The sequence below is a fragment of the Oncorhynchus mykiss genome, chromosome 16 (genome assembly GCF_057628025.1).
Source record: "Oncorhynchus mykiss isolate SJ-2025 chromosome 16, ASM5762802v1, whole genome shotgun sequence".
In the NCBI taxonomy this organism is placed as follows: Eukaryota; Metazoa; Chordata; class Actinopteri; order Salmoniformes; family Salmonidae; genus Oncorhynchus; species Oncorhynchus mykiss.
This window is the reverse complement of record NC_143037.1, coordinates 4,801,421-4,817,130: the sequence shown is the minus strand read 5'-3', so window position 1 is coordinate 4,817,130 and position 15,710 is coordinate 4,801,421. Positions and strand designations below refer to the sequence as shown.

At 41.7% G+C, this 15,710-nt stretch overlaps 2 protein-coding genes across 3 annotated transcripts in view; both read right to left on the bottom strand.

Annotated features, from left to right (window-relative positions):
• Positions 1-4,266: 4,266 nt before the first annotated feature.
• LOC110491219 (peptidyl-prolyl cis-trans isomerase A) lies at positions 4,267-7,577 on the bottom strand. Its single transcript, XM_021564570.3, has 6 exons — positions 7,185-7,577; positions 6,833-6,863; positions 6,626-6,714; positions 6,400-6,496; positions 5,800-5,875; positions 4,267-5,058 (listed from the first exon to the last, which is right to left on the bottom strand). Exons 1-6 carry the CDS (start codon positions 7,344-7,346, stop codon positions 4,923-4,925), a joined length of 591 nt encoding a protein of 196 aa, XP_021420245.1. The 5' UTR covers positions 7,347-7,577; the 3' UTR covers positions 4,267-4,922.
• A 1,789-nt stretch (positions 7,578-9,366) lies between these two features.
• Positions 9,367-15,710, bottom strand: part of LOC110491218 (zinc finger MIZ domain-containing protein 1) — a 369,712-nt gene continuing 363,368 nt past the window's right edge. For both annotated transcript variants that reach the window (XM_036945991.2, XM_090201773.1), the window contains one exon: positions 9,367-15,182. In XM_036945991.2, the coding sequence (XP_036801886.2) occupies positions 15,075-15,182 (108 nt within the window). In that variant the 3' untranslated portion in view covers positions 9,367-15,074. The remainder of the gene's footprint in view (positions 15,183-15,710) is intronic.

The following is a 15,710-nucleotide window of genomic DNA, read 5'->3' as shown; positions in this document are numbered from 1 at the left end:
CAGTTATAGGATAGACTACATGTGTATACTTTACTTCCTGAATGTATCTACAGTGATAGGATAGGCTACATGTGTATACTTTACTTCCTGAATGTATCTACAGTTATAGGATAGGCTACATGTGTATACTTTACTTCCTGAATGTATCTACAGTTATAGGATAGGCTACATGTGTATACTTTACATCCTGAATGTATCTACAGTTATAGGATAGGCTACATGTGAATACTTTACTTCCTGAATGTATCTACAGTTATAGGATAGGTTACGTGTATACTTTACTTCCTGAATGTATCTACAGTTATAGGATAGGCTACATGTGTATACTTTACTTCCTGAATGTATCTACAGTTATAGGATAGGTTACATGTGTATACTTTACTTCCTGAATGTATCTACAGTTATAGGATAGGCTACATGTGTATACTTTACTTCCTGAATGTATCTACAGTTATAGGATAGACTACATGTGTATACTTTACTTCCTGAATGTATCTACAGTTATAGGATAGGTTACATCATTTTTCCACCTCTCCCACACTAACTTTACAAAATTCAAACTTGTAATGCTTTTCATTCATCATTCGTTTTTTTTTTTTAATGCATGAATACGATGGCTCACTGTTCGTTGTTGCCATTTCCTGCCTAAGTTTGACCACTTTTCCAATGAGGTAATCATTAAAATAATTGGCAACATCAAATGGTTTTGTGATGAATAAGCCATCTGATTCGATGAAAGACGGAGTTGAATTGGTCTTTCTGCCCATAATTTCATTTAAAGCACTAAAGTTTTTTCTTCCATCATTATTTATATCATTGATCTATAGCCTGGTCCCAGATCTGTTGTCTCCTTCTGTAGCCTGGTCCCAGATCTGTTGTCTCATCCTATAGACTGGCTTGGCAATGACATATGACAACAATTGGCTATAGGAGGAGACAACAGATCTGGGACCAGGCTACAGAAGGAGACAACAGATCTGGGACCAGGCTATAGAAGGAGACAACAGATCTGGGACCAGGCTATAGAAGGAGACAACAGATCTGAGACCAGGCTATATAAGGAGACAACAGATCTGAGACCAGGCTATATAAGGAGACAACAGATCTGAGACCAGGCTATAGGAGGAGACAACAGATCTGGGACCAGGCTAGATCCTACGGCCTCAGAATGTAGATGTGCTGTAGAAATGGGAACGTTCTAATGGAACTGTGAATGTGTTCTAATGGAACTGTGAATGTGTTCTAATGGAACTGTGAAGGTGTTCTAATGGAACTGTGAATGTGTTCTAATGGAACTGTGAAGGTGTTCTAATGGAACTGTGAATGTGTTCTAATGGAACTGTGAAGGTGTTCTAATGGAACTGTGAAGGGTAATACAACTCTTTAAAGCAACAGTGCCTTGTTTGCTCTTAGTCGATCTGAAACAGAGTTTCTGTAGTACTTTGAGGGATATTTGTATTCAAATGTATAAATAGATCAAATTTGTTGTATAATTTAGTTTTCCCCCAGTTTATAACATAGATTGAATATCTGTCATTAACCAGGTTTCCATCCAACCTTTTTAAGTGAGAAAAGTAAACAGACAGGCCTGATGGAAACAGCAAATTAGTCGGTAGGCTAAACTATCCAAACGTTGACAAAACAAAAATCGGCTAGACAAGGTTGGATCTTTTTGTGTCGGTTAAATCAATTACAGGAGAGATGATGGAAATGCCTTTATGCACAAGAGTTGATATAATAACCATATTGAAGTATGTCTAGGATATTTTGTTTTGTCAACTTTTTTGAAAATTCACCGATCAATTTGCCGTTTCCGTCAGGCCTGTCGTGCCATTTTATTCCGACATTCTTTACTCACATCTTTCCCACTACACAATAACAAAGAAATGATCCATTCAGACGATTAGCTACTGAATCTTCAGCACACTTGTATAAACTGCCTTAATTTTGCTGAACCCCAGGAAGAGTAGCTGCTGCCTTGGCAGGAACTAATGGGGATCTATAATAAACCCCAGGAAGAGTAGCTGCTGCCTTGGCAGGAACTAATGGGGTTCCATAATACACCCCAGGAAGAGTAGCTGCTGCCTAGGCAGGAACTAATGGGGATCCATAATAAACCCCAGGAAGAGTAGCTGCTGCCTTGGCAGGAACTAATGGGGATCTATAATAAAACCCAGGAAGTGTAGCTGCTGCCTTGGCAGGAACTAATGAGGATCCATAATAAACCCCAGGAAGAGTAGCTGCTGCCTTGGCAGGAACTAATGAGGATCCATAATAAACCCCAGGAAGAGTAGCTGCTGCCTTGGCAGGAACTAATGGGGATCCATAATACACCCCAGGAAGAGTAGCTGCTGCCTAGACAGGAACTAATGGGGATCCATAATAAACCCCAGGAAGAGTAGTTGCTGCCTTGGTAGGAACTAATGGGGATCCATAATAAACCCCAGGAAGAGTAGCTGCTGCCTTGGCAGGAACTAATGGGGATCCATAATAAACCCCAGGAAGAGTAGCTGCTGCCTTGGCAGGAACTAATGGGGATCCGTAATAAACCCCAGGAAGAGTAGCTGCTGCCTTGGCAGGAACTAATGGGGATCCGTAATAAACCCCAGGAAGAGTAGCTGCTGCCTTGGCAGGAACTAATGGGGATCCATAATAAACCCCAGGAAGAGTAGCTGCTGCCTTGGCAGGAACTAATGGGGATCCGTAATAAACCCCAGGAAGAGTAGCTGCTGCCTTGGCAGGAACTAATTGGGATCCGTAATAAATAAAAATATTAAATCAGAACCAGCCCAAAACAAAATGGTTGTTTCTGATATACAGTGGGGCAAAAAAGTATTTTGTCAGCCACCAATTGTGCAAGTTCTCCCACTTAAAAAGATGAGAGGCCTGTAATTTTCCTCATAGGTACATTTCAACTATGACAGACAAAATGAGGGGGAAAAAAAATCCAGAAAATCACATTGTAGGATTTTTAATGAATTTATTTACAAATTGTGGTGGAAAATACTTTTTTTGCCCCACTGTAACTGGCTAGCTAGTCAGCTGTGCACGCTGTAGTGTTTCAATCAGGGACGTCACTCGCGCCGAGACCTTGAAAGTAGTTGTCTTTCTTGCTCGGCAAAGGGACATGGCGTTTGTGGAGCGATGGGTAATGATGCTTCATGGGTAACTATTGGCAATGTGTTCAGAGGGTCCCTGGTTCGGGTCAAGGAGGAGGGTCACACAGGACATGAGATCATCGGTGAGTCAAGCTCATGTTCCTCAACGAGAAGAAATGAAAATATTAATCTTTACAATAACATGGATCATGGTCTTCGACTGATTGCTTTGTGAAAAAGTCTTATGTTAATGCTCATAAGGTTTCACTACTCATTAAATATCAATGATCTTAACTTTGATGTGGTGTACCGTTCTAAAACGTCCCACTCTTACTTGTGGCACGTTAGTTCTGAATTACAAATCAAAACTTTGTCACGTGCCGAATACAACAAGTCTTACCGTGAAATGCAAGCCCGTAACTCTTCTTGAACTGCACTGTTTAAAAAAATATTTACCAAATAAACAGAACAAAAATGCAAATAGTCCGGTGGCCATTTGATTGTCCAGGAGTCTGGGGATAGATGCTGTTAAGGAGCCTTTTGGTCCTAGACTTGGTGCTCTAGTACCGCTTGCTGGGCGGTAGCAGAAAAAAAATAAACAGTCTTTGACTAGGGTGATTGGAGTCTCTGACAATTTTTTTGGGCCTTCCTCTGACACCGCCTGATATAGAGGTTCTGGATGGCAGGAAGCTTGGCTCCAGTGATGTACTGGGCCGTACGCAATAGCCTCTGTAGCGCCTTATGGTCAGATGTCAAGCAGTTGCCATACCAGGCGGTGATGCAACCGGTCAGGAAGCTCTCGATGGTGCAGCTGTAGAACATTTGATGATCTGAGGACCCATGCCAAATATTTTCGGTCTCCTGAGGGGGAATAGGTTTTGTCGTGCCCTCTTCACAATCATCTTGCTATGTTTGGAAAATGATAGTTCGCTGGTCATGTGGACACAAAGGCACTTGAAACTCTCAACCCGCTCCACTACAGCCCCATCGATGTTAGTGGGGGCCTGTTCGGCCCTCTTTTTTCCTGGAGTCCACGATCAGCTCCTTTGTCTTGCTCACATTGAGGTAGAGGTAGTTGTCCTGGCACCACACGGCCAGAATTTACTTGTGAAAATGTGCTGGAGCAAGAAAAGTATGAAGGCAAAGAAAACACACAAAAACCACCAAAAACCCATCTGACGTTTATTCCAGATGTCACTGCCAGTCCCTGTTACAAAACATTTTAGGCTTTCCTGAATCATTGTCCTTTCTCTCTTTCTTTTTTTTTTTTTTTACAGACAAACTGGTTAACTGAGGTGTACGGACAGGCCTCAACTAGTTTATCAGATACGTTCACATTGAATGAGTTAGCTTAGCACTGGCCCAGTAAGTGGGTGGTTGAAAACTTCCATCGAAAAGATCAAACCCACAGGATAAGTCTAACTTTCCCTTTCCTCATTAAAAAAACAGTGTTTGACATAATATCCCTGAAAAAAACAAAAACACTTGTCAACATGCCATAGACACAATTGATGTGTTTAAAGACAATCCTTTTCTGATATTTTGCTAATAATTGCTATTTTGATCAATGAGCTCAGATCTTTCACCAATAAAATTAGGCTGTGTTTACACAGGCAGCTCATGTTCCAGTCTGTATTGTAAACAGTAGATCCACTGTAGATGATTTCACATTGAAAATCACAGTAGCAGGGGGTTCAGAAACCATCACACCTACTCCATAACAGTTCCCTCTATAGTGCACTATTAAGGCTCTGGTCCATAGGACTCTGGTCAAAAGTAGTGCGCACTGTAGAGGGAATAAGGTGCCATTTGGCCGGTCCAAAGCTACTTAAGCTCTCCACAGTCTGCGATGGTGATCCTCTTGGAGGTACGCCCAGAACGGGATCCGAACGACTCCACTTTCCTGATCACATCCAGTCCCTCGGTCACACTGCCAAACACAACATGTTTCCCATCCAACCTGAGAGAGGAGAAGAAACGTGAAGGAGGAAAAAAACGTTTATTATCACTGCCCCGGACTGGGAAAAGAGTCATAACGATATGGGTAAGTACTGTACTCATGAAGCGTCTCAGCGTTGCAGTGCTGATCTAGGATCAGACCCCATGTCCATATAATATCAGTTGTTTATGATCTAAAAGGCAGAACTGAGCGTCTCAGCGTTGCAGTGCTGATCTAGGATCAGACCCCATGTCCATATAATATCAGTTGTTTATGATCTAAAAGACCGAACTGAGCGTCTCAGCGTTGCAGTGCTGATCTAGGATCAGACCCCATGTCCATATAATATCTGTTGTTTATAATCTAAAAGGCAGAACTGATCCTAAAAATCAGCCCTTCTACTCTGAGACTCTTAATGACTATGAGCTGGGCAATATGGAGGGAAATCCGCAGCACGGTAAATTGGCTGATTTAACACAATGATATATAAAACGATACATCAACCTGCACCTCAGTTACTTTGCGATGAATTTCTACGACTTTGAACATTGTAGTTATCAACTGTCCAAATTAGCATTCATACATTTCTTTAGTATAGGATAATTATTGTACATAATGATATCAGTAAAATGTTTTCAGTTTATCGTCCCAGCTCTACTATGCGCCATGGTTTGCCCTAGTAAGATCTGTCTGTACGTACCACTCTGTCTCAAAAGGTCTGTCTGTACCACTGTCTCAAAAGGTCTGTCTGTCTCTACATACCACTCTGTCTTGTCGGTGCAGATGAAGAACTGAGAGCCGTTGGTGTTGGGCCCAGCGTTGGCCATTGACAAAATGCCTAAATGGACAAAGAAACATTACGTTATTTTAACTAAGTGACGCCTGTTAGCTGAGATACTGCACAGTTGAAGTCAAGCCAAGTTGCATTTGGGTAAGGAGAGTTACTATGACAATATTAAGATTGTCTAAAACAGGGCTGTTGAATTCCGGTTCTGGTTTATGCTTCTACCTGGTAGTTAATACCACACCCCTGGTGTCCCAGGTCTGAGTCAGTCCCTGATTAGAAGGAGAGAATGAAAACCAGAAGTGGCCCTCTAGGATCAGGATTGAACAGCCCTGAACTAAAACATCAATAAGAGGCACTGCTTAATTACCTATCATGAAAAAAAATAAAAGCAATATTTGGTCAATTGATTAACCCAGAATAATTCATCATCCTGCTAGACCACGTTGGGTTCATTATGCTGTTAAGCTCTCATTGAAATATGGGCAGTGCAATGCTGCCACCTAAGGGTTGAGAGGGGACATAACTTCAAAAAAAATTACGCACACTATTTACCAAGAAGGGGAATTAATAATTACCAGGTCCTGTGTGCTTCAGCTTGAAGTTCTCATCTTCGAATTTGGTTCCGTAGATCGATTTCCCTCCGGTTCCATTGTGATTAGTAAAGTCTCCTCCCTATAGGAGATGAATAAGAGACACGTTTAGAGGGGTCGAGGACAGGCCTGTGTGAAAAAGACAGAGACAGTCGTCATGCTTTACCCCACGAAATGACATAACCCTTAACAGTCATTAGGCCAACCCTACCTGGCACATGAACTGAGGAATGACTCTGTGGAAGACGGACCCTTTGTAGCCAAAACCATTTGCTCCTGTGCACAGGACTCTGAAGTTCTCTGAGAGGACAAAAACAAAGTTTTAGTTTACCCATCACAACAGGACCTAGTCTATGGATACAAAGTATGATGTCACATTATTGAATGTTGAATCGTTCCCCCCCCCCCACCCCTATACCTGCTGTTTTTGGTACCACATCAGCATTCAGCTGCAAAATAAAAATAGCATTGGTTATGATATAGTCTAGTCCGTTGCATGCAGCGTTAATAAAATAGACCTAGAGTAAGGTTGCAGAGCTGGCATGTTAATTCATTGTGTTTTAACTCCGACTGAGTGTTCTTCACGTTGGTTACAAGTTGCAGCATGTTGTCATGCTTTAATAACCTACTCCGTGTCCTAGTGCACCTCATGATACCAATGGACAGGCTACCCGTTATCTCATAAAGCCGAGCCCTAAACAATCAGAGAGAACATGTGTATAGCTACGCAACTCGCGGATCAAGTTCCTGGTCAAGATAACTGAACTCACCTCGAAGGTTACTCTCCCGAGGAACTGGTTGTCTGCAGCAATGTCAAAGTAGACAACTGGGTTAGTGGCTGCCGGGCCAGCAGAATACATCCGGGCGGCGGTGAACGCCAACGAACATCCTGAAATGAGCTTTATCCGACTCGATAAAGCGTTAAGTAGCATTTCAACGCAACGTGTTAACACACAAAATGCACTTGAGATGGAGTGAACTATCACGCAAGGCGCTGACACACACAGCCGACGTCAAAGAGGAAGTTCACAAGAATATCAAGGACAGTGTGGTGTTTAAAGGAATCAGCGTTGCGTCGTGCTGCGCATTAACGCTATCAAGGAATCAGCGTTTCGCTCTGCTGCGCATTTGTGTTCTCTGGCAATCAGGGTTGTGCTGCAAGTATAGATAGGTTCCTGCGTACCTGGAGTGTGACTGAAAGTGGACGTTGCAAAACAAGTGGGTGGATCAACAGCGACGGGGAGTAACATCAGAGCTCCATTATTGGTTAGACCGGGCATAGCTAGGTGCATTGCGGGTCAGCTTAATGTTTACATAGCAGGTTAAAGAGAACTAACGTAGCAGGTTAGGAAAAGGATTAGGTTTAGCTAAAATGCCAGTTGTCAACACTTGACTCGTCATGGTCTTGAGTGGAAAAAAATAAAGGGGAGTCCACATACATCTGTATATACAGTATAGTGTATATACAGGGTCAATGCCAATACCATATTTACAATGTGCAGGGCTAGATATGTATAGGGCTAAGGTGACTAGGCATCAGGATATATGATAAACGGAGTAGCAGCAGCGTATATGATGATTGAATGCGAGTGTGTGCGTTTGTGTAGAGTCAGTATTAAGGTCTGTGTACGTTACGCGTTTGTGAGCCAATGAAGTGGCGCAGTGGTCTAAGACACTGCATCTCAGTGCTGGAGGCATCACTACAGACCCTGGTTTGACTCTAGGTTGTATAACATGATTGGGAGTCCCACATGGCGGCACACAATTGGCCCAGCGTCGTCCGGGTTTGACCGTTGTAGGCCGTCATTGTAAATAAACATTTGTTCTTAACTGACTTGCCTAGTTAAATAAAGGATGAATTTTAAAAAAAGTGTGTTTTGGAATGTCAGTGCTAAAATACAAGATCAATGCAGATAAGCCATTTTCTTTATCTATGTAGAAGTCAATGATCCCAAACACACCGCCCGGGCAACGAAGGAGTGGATTCGTAAGAAGCATTTCAAGGTCCTGGAGTGGCCTAGCCAGTCTCCAGATCTCAACCCCATAGAAAATCTTTGGAGGGAGTTGAATGTCCGTGTTGCCCAGCAACAGCCCCCAAACATCACTGCTCTAGAGGAGATCTGCATGGAGGAATGGGCCAAAATACCAGCAACAGTGTGTGAAAACCTTGTGAAGACTGACAGAAAACAAAGGGTATATAACAAAGTATTGAGATAAACTTTTGTTATTGACCAAATACTTATTTTCCACCATAATTTGCAAATAAATTCTACAATGTGATATTCTGGATTTTTTTTTCTCATTTTGTCTGCCATAGTTGAAGTGTACCTATGATGGAAATTACAGGCCTCTCTCATCTTTTTAAGTGGGAGAACTTGCACAATTGGTGGCTGACTAAGTACTTTTTTGCCCCACGGTATATATATATATATATATATATATTTAAATCAAATAGACATCCAGGTAACGGCCAAAATAAAGGAAACACTTGGAGTAAATGAGGGAAACAAAGTACACTGCTCAAAAAAAATAAAGGGAACACGTGGAGTAAATCAGGGAAACAAAGTATATTGAAAGCAGGTGCTTCCACACAGGAGTGGTTCCTAGGGTAATGCTTAAGGTTCATGAGGTAATGCTTAAGGTTCCTGAGGTAATGCTTAAGGTTCCTGGGGTAATGCTTAAGGTTCCTGAGGTAATGCTTAAGGTTCCTGAGGTAATGCTTAAGGTTCCTGAGGTAATGCTTAAGGTTCCTGGGGTAATGCTTAAGAGTGACGTATAGAAATGCCGGGCAGGCCATTATTTTGGCTAGCATGGCAATGCTAACATAATACTTTATGTTGTACCTACTCATGTCTGGGGTCCTCCTGACGACTCAGGTATATGGTATAGGGTGGGCCTCGGGCCTCAACTTGGTTTATAATCCAGAAAAATAATTGACGACAAGAAAAACAATGGTGTACAGATATCATCTGAATACATATTTATTAGATAAATATTAGCTTGTCACATCATCTAACTACATACAATAATTCTGCAAGACTAAAAATCACAATTAGTTCCTTTTATTTTTCTGACCAGTTTTTAGAATATGAAATGATTGTACATACAATGTACAAACAGAGAGACAAAATGGCCACATTTTCACCTTAGCTTGTACTATTTAGATTTCATTAAAAAAAAAAAATGCCCAAACTATGGATTTGGTTCAATTCCCCCTGGTATTTTCCTCAATATTTTCTTCTTCTGTTGTTTACAGTTGTAGCACCTCAGATACTCAGGTGATAGACTAGCACACGCAAGCTAATTATTAACATGTAGGTCAAACATAGCTGTCCCAGTCCCCTTTAAGTAACAAAAAAAAGGTCAAATTACAGAGAAGGGTCACCCCAAAAAAAAAAAATGCCAAGAAAATATTTTTCATACAGACCAGCATAACTAACACATTTTTTTCATTTTCCCGTAAGTCAGGCCTTCTACCAATTGAAGAGGTTGCAAGCTTCTTCATATTCTGAATTAAAAAAAAAAAAAACGATACACATTCGCAGGGAAAATGAACACATTTTTTTTGTTCACAAAGTGTCTCTATTCATTTACATTGTGTCCAGGTTTATCTTAGGGCCAACAGATATCCACTTTAGCAGTCTCCCATGCAGATCCTTCCCTAAAAGCCTAAACGGGTGGTGCGTCGCCTCTCAGTTTTAGTTTTTCCTTTTTGAAACCGTATTTTCCACAGAAACACTAAACTTCCGGGATGATTGTTACAGATTTAGGTTGCCCTCTACACAAACCTGTTCATATGTAAACATGGCAAAATGTGAAATGATAGCTATGCATCTCCTAGCTCTGGAAACACACCCTTCGAGGACCAGAGCTAGGTATCGCCGTGGGAACGATCGCCGTGGGAACGATCAAGTTTAGGTTTCAATTCTGATATCAATAAAAACATTTTTAAAAAAAGTTGATGTTGGTAGTCCTTTGTCAAGAAGATCGATCAATTGATTTCATGATTTAAGTGACAGGCTTTACACATTAATATCAGCTATTCTATCGAAATATCTCTTGCACTGTAACTATTTCTAGAGCAATAATGAAGTTTAAAATGTTAGGTTTACAATAACCAGGATGTTTTAAATCGGTACATTGCTACAGTTAAATTAAATTATATGTCTAACTTTACATTTAAAATAAAATAAAAACAATACAAAATAATTTACCCCCCCCCTTCCAAAAAAAAAAACAGCTTTTAAAATGGGAAACAAAATGTAAATGGTCTTTAAGCTTTAAAACAAACACATTTTCAAGAACAAAAATAAAAACAATATCCAACATTTCTTTAACATAAGGCTGTGGTATCTTTAAAATACCACTCGTATATTGACAATAATTAGCAACAATTCTGATATTCACATAGTTCTCTGGTAGTGGATAGTGGATAGCTACCACAGTTTTTGTGAATCATTATTGTCCATTCTTAACCTAAAAATGTGAATGTTAGTTGTCGAAAAATACACACATTTTACTCTACCACATTTGAGCACAAAAGAAGATCTGTGAATATTGCTTTATCACACTTGATACATTTTATTTAAATTTGTATATAAAAAATGTTAAAAAATTAAAAGAAGGCCTGACTAGTCTGTTATGAATGACACCAGGGACGAAGAAGGTGGGAGACAGAGAGAAGCTACGTCCCAAAACGGAGCGCATTTGGGACACAGGCTTACAACAGAAAGAGAAGCTACAGTACAGTTGCTGTCTAGGAACACAGTGGATTCTAAAATGGGTCCTCTGGGGTTCGTTATGACAGATCACACAGAGAGAGAGAGAGAGAGAGATATCTGTTAAAGTGGACGGACCACCACAGAGAGAGAGATATCTATTAAAGTGGAAGGACCACCACTGAGAGAGATATCTATTAAAGTGGAAGGACCACCACAGAGAGAGATATCTATTAGAGTGGACGGACCACCACAGAGAGAGAGAGAGAGAGAGAGATATCTATTAAAGTGGACGGACCACCACAGAGATAGAGATATCTGTTAAAGTGGAAGGACCACCACAGAGAGAGATATCTGTTAAAGTGGAAGGACCACCACAGAGAGAGAGATATCTGTTAAAGTGGACGGACCACCACAGAGAGAGAGATGTCTGCAGTATGTAGCTGACAATGAGACATTTGGAGGGGATTAGGTTCATCTATGAGAGGAGACAGAAGATGTCGTGCATTTCTTTTGACCCGGAGCTCTATGAGTTTCCCTATGGGCCCTGGTCAAATGTATAGCAGTTTTACAGTATATAGTAGTTTTGTCATGATACCAGAAGTGTCGCGATACTAGAGGTGTCGCGATACTAGACGTGTCATGATACTAGACGTGTCGCGATACTAGACGTGTCATGATACTAGACGTGTCGCGATATTAGACGTGTCGCGATTCTAGACGTGTCGCGATACTAGACGTGTCGCGATACTAGACGTGTCGCGATACTAGACGTGTCGCGATACCAGACGTGTCGCGATACCAGACGTGTCGCGATACCAGACGTGTCGCGATACCAGACGTGTCGCGATACTAGGAAGTAAGGAAGCAAAGGAAACAAAACATGAAGGAGACTCGATGTCTTTGACGAAAACAGTCCTAATAATGACAGTCTTATTTTGAGGCTGTTGACACATATTTTGTGTTGTTTACCAAGGAAAATCCGGTGTCGTAGAATCGCGATACTGGCATCATGGCAACACTACTATGTAGGGAATAGGGCGCAATTTGAGACCCAACCCCAGGCAGTGTTGGGTTTGTTTCGGGAGGATGAGATCAGTTGGACTTTGACTAATTAACGTAAAAGGACAAAGAATTATCAAGATGATACAAAAATATTCACAAATTATATTTACAATAGCTTTTCTTTAACAATAATACATTTGCATACTCAACAACACTCTTGTCATGAAGCGAACTTGAAAACAAACGTGACTTTCAGCTCCAGTACTGCGTTCGTTACAACAGTGGTGACTGACGGATGATCCCTGCTAGTTTTCCTCCATATCTTTGAAATTAAGGATAACTACCAGCACACACGCACCACACACACACACCACACACACACACACACAAACACACACACGCAAGCACACACGCACGCACACACACACGCAAGCACACACACACGCACGCACACATACGCGCACGCACACACGCGCACACACACACCACACACACGCACACACGCACACACACTTCCCAATCCCTCTTTGGTTATGATAAGCATTTTCACAATGTTTGATGAAGTCACAATTTCCAGGAACAAAAAGCTAGTAGAAACAAAACGAAAGCCAATTTCAACACATAATATCAGTGTGCTGTGATAACAGCACTATCCCTTCCAATAGTACTGTTGAATAAAAGACACACAGAAAGACAGAAAGACAGTGGTGGTAACAGCAACTTTAAAAAGCACACCATACATTTGTCAGCAATGGTACCTTAGTACCCTCAAAAGTAGTGCACTATACAGGGAACAGCGTGCTATTTCAGTCACACACTATCTTTACTACTGGGAGAACACCCCCAGACAAGGGCCTGGCACCTGGCACTTTTTTTAAATTATTACTAATAACAGAATTCAACAGGGAGACGCAGCTCTGTAAAATGGGAAGAGGAGCAACACCAGGCGGTGCATGAAGAGAAGAGAGAATGATAAGAGGAGCAACACCAGGCAGTGCACGCAGAGAAGACATAATGATAAGAGGAGCAACACCAGGCAGTGCATGAAGAGAAGAGAGAATGATAAGAGAAGCAACACCAGGCGGTGCATGCAGAGACGATAGAATGATAAGAGGAGCAACACCAGGCGGTGCATGCACAGAAGACATAATGATAAGAGGAGCAACACCAGGCAGTGCATGCAGAGATGATAGAATGATAAGAGGAGCAACACCAGGCGGTGCATGCACAGAAGACAGAATGATGAGAGGAGCAACACCAGGCGGTGCATGCAGAGAAGACAGAATGATGAGAGGAGCAACACCAGGGGGCGCATGCACAGAAGAAGACGGATAAGATAGGAGCTCTAACTGGCTTGATATCGGCCTGACAGGAAACTCAAATAGTAACCCACAGGGTTGGGAACAATTCAAATTGATGTCAATCAATTCTGGAAGTGATATGTTGACATAGTTAAATAGCTTTTTCAGCTAATTGAGAGTAATTGAAAATATATGCCCTGTTTTAATGATTAAATTGGAATTTTATTGGAACTTCCTGAATTGACTGCCTTCAATTCAAATTGATCCAAACCCTGGTAACAAACATCATTCTCCCACATCTGCTTTCCTTTACCATTGATGACTATCAATTAATCAATCAATTGGTGACTCTACTCTGTCCAGGATAATAAAGAAACAAGATACAGTCACAGTACGAAAATGTATTTCTCTGATTGGAGATTATAAATGTCTATGTTGTAGGGTAGACTCTCTCTCCTAGAAGAGGATGATTGCCAATTTCCAACCCCCCCGCGGCTCCGCCTTCTCCCTCCACTTGGTTTCCTCCATCGCTCTTTATTTCAAAAGAAGAAGGGAAGATTCCTTCCTCTCCACTTCCCAAAAGAAAACAAAAACAAAAAAACTTGAACCAAAACGTTTGTTTTCTTTTTTCGTTGTTGTTGAAACTAAAGTGGGAGCTGATGAACATCCCCCACCCAAAAAATCGCACATTTCTCGTAAAGGTTTTGGTACTAGTGTTAGAAAAAGCTGTCACTTTAAATGTGTTTTGTTCCCTTTGAGATGTATGTGTTGTTATATCTTGTGCTTTCACATGACGTGCAGTGGCAGACAGACAGACAGACAGACGGACGGACAGACAGACAGACAGACAGACAGACAGACAGACAGACAGACAGACAGACAGACAGACAGACAGACAGACAGACAGACAGACAGACAGACAGACAGACAGACAGACAGACAGACAGGCAGACAGGCAGACAGGCAGACAGACAGACAGACAGACAGACAGACAGACAGACAGACAGACAGACAGACAGACAGACAAGACAGTGATACGTAGTAACCAGTCCCGGGAACAGTAACTGTGACAACGTTTGGGACAACAGGAAGCTGAGACGCTGAGTCTTATAAGGTGAAACAATAACGTGGACATTACACACACTGGCCAGATAGTGCAGGACATTTTGTTTTTCCAATATGTTTTTCCCCCCCCTTATATATTTAATGAATTCCTCTTTTATTTTCTTTAAAAGGAAACAAAATACGAATAAAAAAAAAACGCATCAACACTTTCCTAAATGTGCACACAGACACTGGTGGCATACAAAATGAACTGAATATCAGATAGCTGGTATCATCGATGGTCACATGGGGGCGCTGCAGGGAGGCAGACGTCACTCACTGCCCTACCCTGTCCTGCTATGTCTTTTTGAGTTTTAAAACATTGTTCAGTCAATCAGTCAGTCTGTCAGTCAGTCTGCTGGAGAATCAATGCAAACTGTACAAGAGGAAAAGGAGAAAGGGAGTGCATCTTTGTGTTTGTCAAGTACTGGAGCAGGTCTCGGGTCAGATGTTGTAGGTCCAACTCCAGGCAGTCCTATAAGTGTTTTTTTTTTTATACATTTTTTTAAAATGAACTGATCTAGAATCAGAGTCAGTTGTTTTCAAAGAGCGAGAGAAGGTCATCGTTGCTACTGCTCGGGAGGTCTGGAGGATCCAGGTAAGACAACAAGTCATCTGGGTTAGCCAGCTCTGGAAGGAGCTACAGAGAAGGGAAAGAGGAAGAGGACACACTCTTTAGTAAAGATCTGCGGGAGAAGGTCGATCTAACGTTGACATGGAAACGGTGAAGGAAAAAGCGTCACACAAAAAAAATGATATCTGTACATTCCATTCCAACGTATCTCATCACAAATGTAGGATCTGTAATAGTCCACTTTGAAATATATACAATCTCAAATAAACAATGTAAAAAAACAAAAAAAACAACAACACAGAAAACATTTATTCTAGTGATGCATTGGGCAGCTGTTTTTTTTACCCACACCCACCCGCAATACCCACACCCACCCACAATACCCACACCGACCAGCAATACCCACAGCCACCAGCAATACCCACACCCACCCGCAATACCCACACCCACCGGCAATACCCACACCGACCAGCAATACCCACACCCACCCGCAATACCCACACCCACCCACAATACCCACACCCACCCACAATACCCACACCGACCAGCAATACCCACAGCCACCCGCAATACCCACACCCACCCACAATACCC